Consider the following 12,910-nt stretch of genomic DNA (forward strand, 5'->3'; position numbering starts at 1 on the left):
CGATACCACAGATCTAGCCGCCAGCCTAGAGACTGGAGGATCCACCTTGGGACATTGAGCCCAACCCTTAACTACTTCAGAGGGGAAGGGGTAACGTGTGTCAGTAAGGCGCTTAGTAAAGCGCTTGTCCGGAACCGCTCTGGGCTTCTGGACAGCATCTCTGAAGTTAGAGTGATCGAAAAACGCACTCCGTGTACGTTTGGGGAACCGAAACTGGTGTTTCTCCTGCTGAGAAGCCGAATCCTCTACAGGTGGAGGCGGGGGAGAGAGATCTAACACCTGGTTGATGGACGAGATAAGATCATTTACCAAGGCGTCCCCTTCAGGTGTATCAAGGTTGAGGGCGACGTCAGGGTCAGAGCCCTAAGCTGCGACGTCCGCCTCGTCCTCCAGCGAGTCCTCAAGCTGGGAACCCGAGCAGCGTGAAGAAGTCGGGGAAGATTCCCAGCGAGCCCGCTTAGCCTGTCTAGGACTGTGGTCCGGGCAGGAGTCCTCCACGTGAGACCTAGGGCCCAACCTGGGAGCGCGCTGCGGTGCGGATCGAGAGGGGCCTGGAGGCGACGATCCAACAGGGGCCGGGGCCTGTGTAAGGACCGGTCTGGACTGCAAAGCTTCAAGCAGCTTGGCAGACCATTTGTCCATAGACTGAGCCATGGATTGTGAAAGTGACTCAGAGAGTCTCTCAGCAAAAGAGGCGAACTCTGTCCCTGCCGCCTGGACAGGGGGAGCAGGGGGGTCTACATGAGCCGAGGGGCCCACTAGTGACCGAGGCTCCGGCTGAGCAAGCGAAACAGGGGTCGAGCATTGCTCACAGTGAGGGTAGGTGGAACCCGCAGGTAACATAGCCCCACAAGAGGTACAGGCCGCAAAAAAACCCTGTGCCTTAGCACCTTTGCTCCTTGTGGACGACATGCTGTTGTCTCCTAGGAGAGTGATCACTGAGGGTATATGGGAAAGGGTATACAGCCCGACCGAACAGAAATATATATATAAATACGTATCTATTCCGGCACCCTAGGGGGACCAGCACCGGGTGACCGTGACCGGTGTGGCTTACCGACCGCTAAAAAGCGGAGTGTGTGTCCTCCAGATTCCCTGCCTTAGGTCTCCCAGAGCTGCAGAGCTCTTCCCTGAGAATCCTCCACCGGCAGAATGCCAAAAAATGGCTGCCGGAGCTCTCAGGGGAGGAGTGGAGCCGTGGGCGGCGCCAGGAAAGTGCGGGAATCTGGGGTCCCCACAGTGATCAGTGAGGGGGGAGGAAACATACAGGATGCTCCGGCCCTCACATCCGACGTCAGGTCGGCAGTCCCGCCCTTACCCCTGACAGGCAGGCCCGGGGGCGGGATTTTTGCTACTAGGCCGCGATGAAGCCGGGGACCAAATTTAAGACCGTGCCCGACAAGCAGGCGCGGCGGCGCGGAAGTCCGCCGGCCTTCTCAAATCAGCAGCTGCTGCAGCGTCCGGGAAGAAGGCGCTCCCTGCACAGTCCCCATGGGGACACAGAGTACCTTAAAGTTGCAGGGCCCGGTCCCTGAGGATGAATAGACTCCGGTCCGGCAGATACCCACAGGGGCTGCGGAGGGAGCACGGTCCCAGTAAATGGATGACCGGTCAGGATCCCACTTCTCCCAGAGCCGCTAAGGGATGGTGAAGGAAACGGCATGAGGCTCCGGCCTTTGTACCCGCAATGGGTACCTCAACCTTAACAACACCGCCGACGTAGTGGGGTGAGAAGGGAACATGTCGGGGGCCCCGTGGGGGCCCTCTTTTCTTCCAACCGATATAACTAATATGAGAATGCATGAGTGGATGTGTGCCTCCTTCCACACAAAGCATAAAACTGAGGAGCCCGTGATGCACGGGAGGGTGTATAGGCAGAGGGGAGGGGTTACACTTTTTAAAGTGTGGTGCTTTGTGTGGCCTCCGGAGGCAGAGGCTATACACCCAATTGTCTGGGTCTCCCAATGGAGCGACAAAGAAAGGCGGCTTTTCAAGAGCCGTCAGAACCCTGTTAAGATCCCAAGGTTCCAACGGACGTTTGTAAGGTGGGACCATGTGGCAGACTCCCTGCAGGAACGTGCGGACCTGCGGAAGCCTGGCTAGACGCTTTTGAAAAAACACGGAGAGCGCCGATACTTGGCCCTTGAGAGAGCCGAGGGACAAACCCTTGTCCATTCCAGATTGTAGGAATGAAAGGAATGTGGGTAAGGCAAACGGCCATGGAGGAAAACCGTTATCCGCGCACCAGGATAGGAAGATTTGCCAGGACCTGTAATAGATCTTGGCGGACGTTGGCTTCCTGGCTTGTCTCATGGTGGCAATGACATCCTGAGATAACCCTGAAGACGCTAGGAGCCAGGACTCAATGGCCACACAGTCAGGTTGAGGGCCACAGAATTCAGATGGAAAAAAGGGCCTTGTGACAGCAAGTCTGGGCGGTCTGGAAGTGCCCACGGTTGACCCGTGAGATGCCACAGATCCGGATACCACGACCGCCTCGGCCAGTCTGGAGCGACGAGAATGGCGCGACGGCAGTCGGACCTGATCTTGCGAAGTACCCTGGGCAGCATCGCCAGAGGGGGAAACACATAAGGCAGTCGAAACTGCGACCAATCCTGGACTAAAGCGTCCGCTGCCAGAGCTCTGTGATCCTGAGACCGTGCCATGAAGGCCGGGACCTTGTTGTTGTGTCGTGACGCCATGAGATCGACATCCGGCGTTCCCCAGCTGCGACAGATCTCTCGAAACATGTCTGGGTGTAGAGACCATTCCCCCGCGTCCATGCCCTGACGACTGAGAAAATCTGCTTCCCAGTTTTCTACACCCGGGATGTGAACTGCGGAGATGGTGGAGCCTGTGGCTTCCACCCACTGCAGAATCCGCCGGACTTCCTGGAAGGCTTGACGACTGCGAGTGCCGCCTTGGTGGTTGATGTAGGCGACGGCAGTGGCGTTGTCCGACTGAATTCGGATCTGCCTGCCCTCCAGCCACCGATGGAAAGCCAATAGGGCTAGATATACTGCCCTTATCTCCAGGAGATTGATCTGAAGGGACGATTCTATCGGAGTCCAGGTTCCTTGAGCCCTGTGGTGGAGAAAAACCGCTCCTCAACCTGACAGGCTCGCGTCCGTGGTGACCACGGCCCAGGTTGGAGGTAGAAAGGATTTTCCCCGAGACAGAGACGTGGGTAGGGGCCACCACTGAAGTGATGTTTTGGTTGCAAGGGAAAGAGAGATGTCCTTGTCGAGGGAAGCCACACTCTTGTCCCACTTGCGAAGAATGTCCCATTGGAGTGGTCGTAGATGGAATTGCGCGAACGGCACTGCCTCCATAGCTGCAACCATCTTCCCCAGGAAGTGCATGAGGAGCCTTAAGGGGTGTGACTGACTCCGAAGAAGGGATTGCACCCCCGCCTGCAGAGAAAGCTGTTTGTCCCGCGGTAGCTTGACTAACGCTGGCTGGGTATGAAACTCCATCCCAAGGTAAGTCAGTGATTGGGTCGATGTCAACTTGGATTTCGGGAAATTGATGATCCACCCAAACTGCTGGAGAGTCGCCAGAGTGACGGTAAGGCTTTGTTGACACGCCACCCGAGAAGGGGCCCTGACTAGGAGATCGTCTAAGTAGGGGATCACCGAGTGGCCCTGAGAGTGCAGGACCGCCACGACGGAGAAACGAGCCATAGGTCGGGAGCTGAACACTATCCTGTAACCATGAGACAAAATGTCTCTCACCCATCGGTCTTGAACATGTGGCCACCAGGCGTCGCCAAAGCGGGAGAGCCTGCCACCGACCGAGGATGTGGCTAGATGAGGCCGAGAGTCATGAGGAGGCCGTCTTGGAGGCAGTGCCTCCTGCGGCCTTTTGGGGGCGTGACTTTGACCGCCACGCATAGGAGTTCCTCTGGCCTTTCTCCGGCCGGTTGGACGAAGAGGATTGGGGCTTGGCGGAGGGACGAAAGGACCGAAACCTCGATTGGATTTTTCTCTGCTGAGGTCTCTTAGGTTTGGATTGGGGTAAGGAGGAGTCCTTACCCGAGGATTCCTTAATAATCTCATCCAATCGTTCGCCAAACAAACGGTCACCAGAAAAAGGCAAACCAGTTAAGAACCTTTTGGAAGCAGAGTCTGCTTTCCATTCGCGCAGCCACATGGCCATGCGGACTGCCACGGAGTTAGCAGATGCTACAGCCGTACGGCTAGTGGAGTCCAGGACGGCGTTCATGGCATAGGACGAAAAAGCTGATGCCTGAGAGGTCAAGGAAGAAACATGCGGAGCAGAATTCCGTGTGACATAAAACTGAGGAGCCCGTGGTCCACGGGAGGGTGTATAGGCAGAGGGGAGGGGTTACACTTTTTAAAGTGTAATACCTTGTGTGGCCTCCAGAGGCAGAAGCTATACACCCAATTGTCTGGGTCTCCCAATGGAGCGACAAAGAAATAGAGATTACCTTGGCGTTGGTTTTGGGGCTCTTTTGCATTGATCAATACAATGGCTAAACATCTCTTATGTTCCTATTATTCATAGCAGTTATGCATATTCCATTTTTCATGTTTTTTCACTTTTTCAGATAGTTCATTGTATTTTTCAGTCTAGTATTCCCATAGCAGTTTTGCTTTTCATCATTCTCATATACATTGTGACTTGTGTGCAACTCTTTATCCTATTGCAAGGCTACATGATAGGTAGGGGCACATTACAGATTTTTTTTATGGTGCTACAAAAGAATTAAAGTCCAGGATTTTACTCACTCTTCGTTCTGCAGTCTGTGGTTTGTCACCAGTCGATCCAGTAAAATATTAGCAAAATGTTTTGCTTTGTCGGCCAGGCCTTGCTTTAAATCATCGCAGTCGAGGTGGACCATGGTGAAATAGGCGCGGGTGGGCAGCCCCATGATATCTCTGGCCAGGGCGTGAAATTGTTCTATAAACTAGAATACAAAGGAGCATTACAAATCAGTAATACAAATAGCCGAAATCTGAAATAAAGTGCTATGGATTTCACTGGCAAGGTTCTCAAAGTTTAGTGATGGAGATTTGCTACATGCATGAGGTTAAAAGGGTGGTGTCGTTTGGAAAACGCATTTTTAATACCCTCTTAGTGATTTCTCTTTACTCCCAGATTACTTTAATTTGATAAACGGCAAATAAAAAGTCGAAATTTACAACTAAGAAAGATTTTTGTGAAACATCAAGGACAGAAAAGGGACGAGTTAGGCTCTGTGCGCACATTGCTTTTTTTGACGCTGCTTTTTTGTGTGTTTTTTGCCGCTAAAAAACACAAAAGAAGGGAATTTTGTTTACTTACCGTAAATTCCTTTTCTTCTAGCTCCTATTGGGAGACCCAGACAATTGGGTGTATAGCTTCTGCCTCCGGAGGCCACACAAAGTATTACACTTAAAAAAGTGTAACCCCTCCCCTCTGCCTATACACCCTCCCGTGGATCACGGGCTCCTCAGTTTTGGTGCAAAAGCAGGAAGGAGAAAACTTATAAATTGGTCTAGGGTAAATTCAATCCGAAGGATGTTCGGAGAACTGAAACCATGAACCAAAAGAACAATTCAACATGAACAACATGTGTACACAAAAGAACAACCAGCCCGAAGGGAACAGGGGCGGGTGCTGGGTCTCCCAATAGGAGCTAGAAGAAAAGGAATTTACGGTAAGTAAACAAAATTCCCTTCTTCTTTGTCGCTCCATTGGGAGACCCAGACAATTGGGACGTCCAAAAGCAGTTCCTGGGTGGGTAAAAGAATACCTCAATAAAAAGAGCCGCAACGGCCCCCTCTTACAGGTGGGCAACCGCCGCCTGAAGGACTCGCCTACCTAAACTGGCGTCTGCCGAAGCATAGGTATGCACTTGATAGTGTTTCGTGAAAGTGTGCAGACTAGACCACGTAGCTGCCTGACACACCTGCTGAGCCGTAGCCCGGTGCCGCAATGCCCAGGACGCACCCACGGCTCTGGTAGAATGGGCTTTCAGCCCTGAAGGAAGCGGAAGCCCAGAAGAACGGTAGGCTTCGAGAATCGGTTCCTTAATCCACCGAGCCAAGGTTGACTTGGAAGCCTGCGAACCCTTACGCTGGCCAGCGACAAGGACAAAGAGCGCATCTGAACGACGCAGGGGCGCCGTGCGAGACACGTAGAGCCGGAGTGCTCTCACTAGATCCAAAGAGTGCAAATCCTTTTCACATTGGTGAATTGGACTGGGGCAAAATGAAGGCAAGGAGATATCTTGATTGAGATGAAAAGGAGATACCACCTTAGGGAGAAAATCCGGGACCGGACGCAGAACCACCTTATCCTGGTGAAACACCAGGAAGGGGGCTTTGCATGACAGCGCTGCAAGCTCAGACACTCTCCGGAGTGATGTAACTGCCACTAGAAAGGCCACCTTCTGCGAAAGACGTGATAAAGAGACATCCCGCAGCGGCTCGAAAGGTGGTTTCTGAAGAGCCGTTAGCACCTTGTTAAGATCCCAGGGTTCAAGCGGACGTTTGTAAGGTGGGACTATGTGGCAAACTCCCTGCAGGAACGTGCGGACCTGCGGAAGCCTGGCTAGGCGCTTTTGAAAAAATACGGAGAGCGCCGATACTTGGCCCTTGAGAGAGCCGAGTGACAACCCCTTGTCCATTCCGGATTGAAGGAATGAAAGAAAAGTGGGTAAGGCAAACGGCCATGGAGGAAAACCGTTATCAGAGCACCAGGATAAGAAGATTTGCCAAGACCTGTAATAGATTTTGGCGGACGTTGGCTTCCTGGCTTGTCTCATGGTGGCAATGACATCCTGAGATAACCCTGAAGACGCTAGGAGCCAGGACTCAATGGCCACACAGTCAGGTTGAGGGCCACGGAATTCAGATGGAAAAGCGGGCCTTGTGACAGCAAGTCTGGGCGGTCTGGAAGCGCCCACGGTTGTCCCACCGTGAGATGCCACAGATCCGGATACCACGACCGCCTCGGCCAATCTGGAGCGACGAGAATGGCGCGACGGCAGTCGGATCTGATCTTGCGTAACACTCTGGGCAGCATCGCCAGAGGAGGAAACACGTAAGGCAGTCGAAACTGCGACCAATCCTGAACTAACGCATCCGCCGCCAGAGTTCTGTGATCCAGAGACCGAGCCATGAAAGCCGGGACTTTGTTGTTGTGCCGTGACGCCATGAGATCGACGTCCGGCGCTCCCCAGCGGCGACAGATCTCTCGAAACACTTCTGGGTGTAGAGACCATTCCCCCGCATCCATGCCCTGACGACTGAGAAAATCTGCTTCCCAGTTTTCTACGCCCGGGATGTGAACTGCGGAGATGGTGGAGGGTGTGGCTTCCACCCACTGCAGAATCTGCCGGACTTCCTGGAAGGCTTGACGACTGCGAGTGCCGCCTTGGTGGTTGATGTATGCGACGGCAGTGGCGTTGTCCGACTGGATACGGATCTGCCTGCCCTCCAGCCACTGATGGAAAGCCAATAGGGCTAGATACACTGCCCTTATCTCCAGAACATTGATCTGAAGGGAAGACTCTATCGGAGTCCAGGTTCCCTGAGCCCTGTGGTGGAGAAAAAACGCTCCCCACCCTGACAGGCTCGCGTCCATGGTGACCACAGCCCAGGTTGGGGGTAGGAAGGATTTTCCCTGCGATAGAGAATTGGGAAGGAGCCACCACTGAAGAGACGTCTTGGTTGCAAGGGAAAGAGAGACGTTCCTGTCGAGGGAAGCCGACCTCCTGTCCCATTTGCGGAGAATGTCCCATTGGAGTGGCCGCAGATAGAATTGCGCGAACGGCACTGCCTCCATCGCTGCCACCATCTTCCCCAGGAAGTGCATGAGGCGCCTTAAGGGGTGTGACTGACCCCGAAGAAGAGATTGCACCCCTGCCTGCAGAGAAAGCTGTTTGTCCCGCGGTAGCTTGACTACCGCTGACAGTGTATGAAACTCCATCCCGAGGTAAGTCAGTGATTGGGTCGGTGTCAACTTGGATTTCGGGAAGTTGATGATCCACCCGAACTGCTGGAGAGTCGCCAGAGCGACGGTAAGGCTGTGTTGACACGCCACCCGAGAAGGGGCCCTGACTAGGAGATCGTCTAAGTAGGGAATCACCGAGTGGCCCTGAGAGTGTAGGACCGCCACAACGGATGCCATGACTTTGGTGAAAACCCGTGGGGCTGTCGCCAGGCCGAAAGGCAATGCCACGAACTGAAGGTGTTCGTCCCCGATGGCGAAACGCAAGAAGCGTTGATGTTCGGGTGCGATCGGCACATGGAGATAAGCATCCTTGATGTCGATCGATGCTAGGAAGTCTCCTTGTGACATCGAGGCGATGACCGAGCGGAGAGATTCCATCCGAAACCGTCTGGTTCTCACATGTCTGTTGAGTAGTTTGAGGTCCAGAACGGGACGGAATGATCCGTCCTTTTTTGGCACCACGAACAAGTTGGAGTAAAAGCCGCGACCACGTTCCTGAAGGGGAACGGGGATCACAACTCCTTCTGTCTTCAGAGCGTCCACTGCCTGAAAAAGTGCGTCGGCCTGAGCGGGGGGCGGAGAGGTTCTGAAGAAACGAGCCGCAGGACGAGAGCTGAACTCTATCCTGTAACCGTGAGACAGAATGTCTCTCACCCATCGGTCTTGAACATGTGGCCACCAGGCGTCGCAAAAGCGGGAGAGCCTGCCACCGACCGAGGATGCGGCCAGGGGAGGCCGAGAGTCATGAGGAGGCCGCCTTGGAGGCAGTGCCTCCTGCGGCCTTTTGGGGGCATGACTTGGACCGCCACGCATAGGAGTTCCTCTGGCCTTTCTCCGGCCTGCTGGACGAAGAGGATTGGGGCTTGGCGGAGGGACGAAAGGACCGAAACCTCGATTGTATTTTTCGTTGCTGAGGTCTCTTAGGTTTGGATTGGGGTAAGGAGGAGTCCTTTCCCTTGGATTCCTTAATAATCTCATCCAATCGTTCGCCAAACAAGCGGTCGCCAGAAAACGGCAAACCGGTTAAGAACCTCTTGGAGGCCGAGTCTGCCTTCCATTCGCGCAGCCACATGGCCCTGCGGACTGCCACAGAGTTAGCGGATGCCACCGCTGTACGGCCAGCAGAGTCTAGGACTGCGTTCATGGCGTAGGAAGAAAAAGCTGACGCTTGAGAAGTCAAAGACGCAACTTGCGGAGCAGAATTACGTGTGACAGCATTAATCTCAGCCAGACAAGCTGAGATAGCTTGGAGTGCCCACACGGCTGCAAAAGCCGGGGCAAAAGACGCGCCCGTGGCCTCATAGATGGACTTCACCAGGAGCTCTATCTGCCGGTCAGTGGCATCCTTTAGCGATGAGCCATCTGCAACCGAAACCACAGATCTAGCCGCCAATCTAGAGACTGGAGGATCCACCTTGGGACACTGAGCCCAACCCTTAACGACCTCGGAGGGGAAGGGGTAACGCGTGTCAGTGAGGCGCTTAGTAAAGCGCTTGTCCGGAACCGTTCTGGGCTTCTGGACAGCATCTCTGAAGTTAGAGTGATCGAAAAACGCACTACGTGTACGTTTGGGGAACCTAAACTGGTGTTTCTCCTGCTGAGACGCCGACTCCTCTACAGTAGGAGGCGGGGGAGAGAGATCCAACACCTGATTGATGGACGAGATAAGATCATTCACTAAGGCGTCCCCTTCAGGTGTATCAAGGTTAAGGGCGACATCAGGGTCAGAGCCCTGAGCTGCGACGTCCGCCTCGTCCTCCAGAGAGTCCTCAAGCTGGGAACCCGAGCAGCGTGAAGAAGTCGGGGAAGATTCCCAGCGAGCCCGCTTAGCCTGTCTAGGGCTGTGGTCCGGGCAGGAGTCCTCCACGTGAGACCTAGGGCCCAACCTGGGAGCGCGCTGCGGCGCGGACCGAATGGGGCCTGGAGGCGACGATCCAACAGGGGCCTGGGCCTGTGTAAGGACCGGTCTGGACTGCAAAGCTTCTAGCAGCTTGGCAGACCACTTGTCCATAGACTGAGCCATGGATTGTGAAAGTGACTCAGAGAGTTTCTCAGCAAAAGAGGCAAACTCTGTCCCTGCCGCCTGGACAGGGGGAGCAGGGGGGTCTACATGAGCCGAGGGGCCCACTAGTGACCGAGGCTCCGGCTGAGCAAGCGAAGCAGGGGTCGAGCATTGCTCACAGTGAGGGTAGGTGGAACCCGCAGGTAACATAGCCCCACAAGAGGTACAGGCCGCAAAAAAACCCTGTGCCTTAACAGCTTTGCTCCTTGTGGACGACATGCTGTTGTCTCCTAGGAGAATGATCACTGAGGGTATATGGGCAAAAAAAGGGTATACAGCCCGACCGAACAGAATATATATATATAAATACGTATCTATTCCGGCACCCTAGGGGGACCAGCACCGGGTGACCGGTGTGGCTTACCGACCGCTAAAAAGCGGAGTGTGTGTCCTCCAGATTCCCTGCCTTAGGTCCCCCGGAGCTGCAGAGCTCTTCACTGAGAATCCTCCACCGGCAGAATGCCAAAAAAATGGCTGCCGGAGCTCTCAGGGGAGGAGTGGAGCCGTGGGCGGCGCCAGGAAAGTGCGGGAATCTGGGGTCCCCACAGTGATCAGTGAGGGGGGAGGAAACATGCAGGATGGTCCGGCCCTCCCATCCGACGTCAGGTCGGCCGTCCCGCCCTTACCCCTGACAGGCAGGCCCGGGGGCGGGATTTTTGCGACTAGGCCGCGATGAAGCCGGGGACTAAATTTGAGACCGTGCCCGACAAGCAGGCACGGTCGGCGCGGAAGTCCGCCGGCCTTCTCAATTCAGCAGCTGCCGCAGCGTCCGGGTAGAAGGTGCGCTCCCTGCACAGTCCCCTATGGGGACACAGAGTACCTTAGAGTTGCAGGGCCCGGTCCCTGAGGTTGAATAGACTCCGGTCCGGCAGATTCCCACAGGGGCTGCGGAGGGAGCACGGTCCCAGTAAATGGATGACCGCTCAGGATCCCACTTCTCCCAGAGCCGCTAAGAAATGGTGAAGGAGACGGCATGAGGCTCCGGCCTTTGTACCCACAATGGGTACCTCAACCTTAACAACACCGCCGACGTAGTGGGGTGAGAAGGGAACATGCCGGGGGCCCCGTGGGGGTCCTCTTTTCTTCCAACCGACATAACTAATATGAGAATGCATGAGTGGATGTGTGCCTCCTTCCACACAAAGCATAAAACTGAGGAGCCCGTGATCCACGGGAGGGTGTATAGGCAGAGGGGAGGGGTTACACTTTTTTAAGTGTAATACTTTGTGTGGCCTCCGGAGGCAGAAGCTATACACCCAATTGTCTGGGTCTCCCAATGGAGCGACAAAGAAAAAGGCAGCGGTAAAAACGCACTGTGTTTTACTGCATTTTTGATCACTGCGTTTTGCTGCGTTTTTCCAATGCATTGCATGGGTGGAAAACGCAGGAAAATGCAAAAAAAAAAATTGACATGCTCATTTTTTATTTCCTGCACAAAAATCGTAGCCAAAAAAAAAAACCTGCAGTGTGCGGACAACAAAAATGAAATGTTATAGACTTTGCAGGGGAAGCAAGGTTATGCAGTTTTGAGCCCAAAACCGCACAAAAACGCGGTAAAAAAACGCAGCGTGCGCACATAGCCTAAACGTTATAATGGAGGCTTGAGATGACATGCAATCAGGTCCAGTATTGAAAAAAAGGAAAAAACAAACACACACTATGACCACACATACTCACCCCTGTGTATTCATCAAAATTGTGCTCCTCCGATAAAAAGGTTTCTACTTTCTGCGCGGCTGAACCATCCACCAGCCAGCTGAAGCTTTCCACTATCAAATAATATAACACGTAATGGTCATTGTTGCTAAACGCACACTAATATTGGGCAGGGGAAACATTCAAAAGTCCATCAGACATGAATTTCAGTATAAGTACACCAGCCACACCAGGTCTAAAGCGATGTCGCTCGTGAAAGCACCCGCCCCCCGTCGTTTGTGCGTCATGGGCAAATCGCTGCCCGTGGCGCACAATATCGCTAGGATGCGTCACACGTACTTACCTTCCTAGTGACATTGCTGTGGGTGGCGAACAGCCTCTTTAAGGGTGAGGTTCGTTCGCCGTCACAGCGACATCACACAGCGGCCCGCCAATAGAAGCGGAGGGGCGGAGACCAGTCGCATTAAAGACACGCCCACCTCATTGCCAGAGGACACAGGTACGTTGTTGTTCGTCGTTCCTGTGGTGTCACACGTAGCGATGTGTGCTGCCTCAGGAACGACGAACAACCTGCGTCCAGCACCAGCAACGATATTTGGGATATGAACGACGTGTTAACGATCAACAATTAGGGGAGTATATTTGATCGTTAGCGGTCGCTCGTACGTGTCACACGCAACGACGTCGCTAACGAGGCCGGATGTGCGTCACGAATTCCGTGACCCCAACGATATCTCGTTAGCAATGTCGTTGCGTGTAACGGGGCCTTAAGAGATCTATTTAATCATCTAGGTTTATATGGAGAACTGTAGAGACAGATACTCTTTAGAGCTTGTTAGACCAATGATATGTATAGTGTTTCTACAGGAAATTGTCTGATAGACGATGTGACCCTCTGGGAAACCCTGAACCTGGGTTCAATGGTTTTGCAAAAGTACCAGGATCAAAGCATGGCCAGGAAGGCTACACTACAAGGGCAGGCGGGAGATTTCTTATTGTGATTGCACCATCCCTTTAATACTTGATTTGTGACCATCTTACCGTACGTTTCATAATGTCTCAATGGCTCCTGTAGATTGTGAGTGACCGACTCTCGCAGCTTCTGTACAGCAGAATTAAAGATGTAATCGGGGAGTTTGGCCTCGATTATCTGCACCGTGTTACTGCCCGAAAGCCAGGACTGGACGGTCTGAACGTTCTGTACAAAGCAAGAAAAGTTATAAAAGTGAA

General features: G+C 53.6%; 1 protein-coding gene across 1 annotated transcript in view; it reads right to left on the reverse strand.

The window, feature by feature from the left end:
* Positions 1–12,910, reverse strand: part of DNAH12 (dynein axonemal heavy chain 12) — a 331,588-nt gene that overhangs the window by 278,072 nt on the left and 40,606 nt on the right. Inside the window, exons 10-12 of the mRNA XM_075321326.1 lie at positions 12,722–12,878; positions 11,702–11,793; positions 4,752–4,930 (exon numbers count right to left, since the gene is read on the reverse strand). Of these exons, the coding sequence (XP_075177441.1) occupies positions 4,752–4,930; positions 11,702–11,793; positions 12,722–12,878 (428 nt within the window). The remainder of the gene's footprint in view (positions 1–4,751; positions 4,931–11,701; positions 11,794–12,721; positions 12,879–12,910) is intronic.

The sequence above is a fragment of the Anomaloglossus baeobatrachus genome, chromosome 8 (genome assembly GCF_048569485.1).
Source record: "Anomaloglossus baeobatrachus isolate aAnoBae1 chromosome 8, aAnoBae1.hap1, whole genome shotgun sequence".
Lineage (NCBI taxonomy): Eukaryota > Metazoa > Chordata > Amphibia > Anura > Aromobatidae > Anomaloglossus > Anomaloglossus baeobatrachus.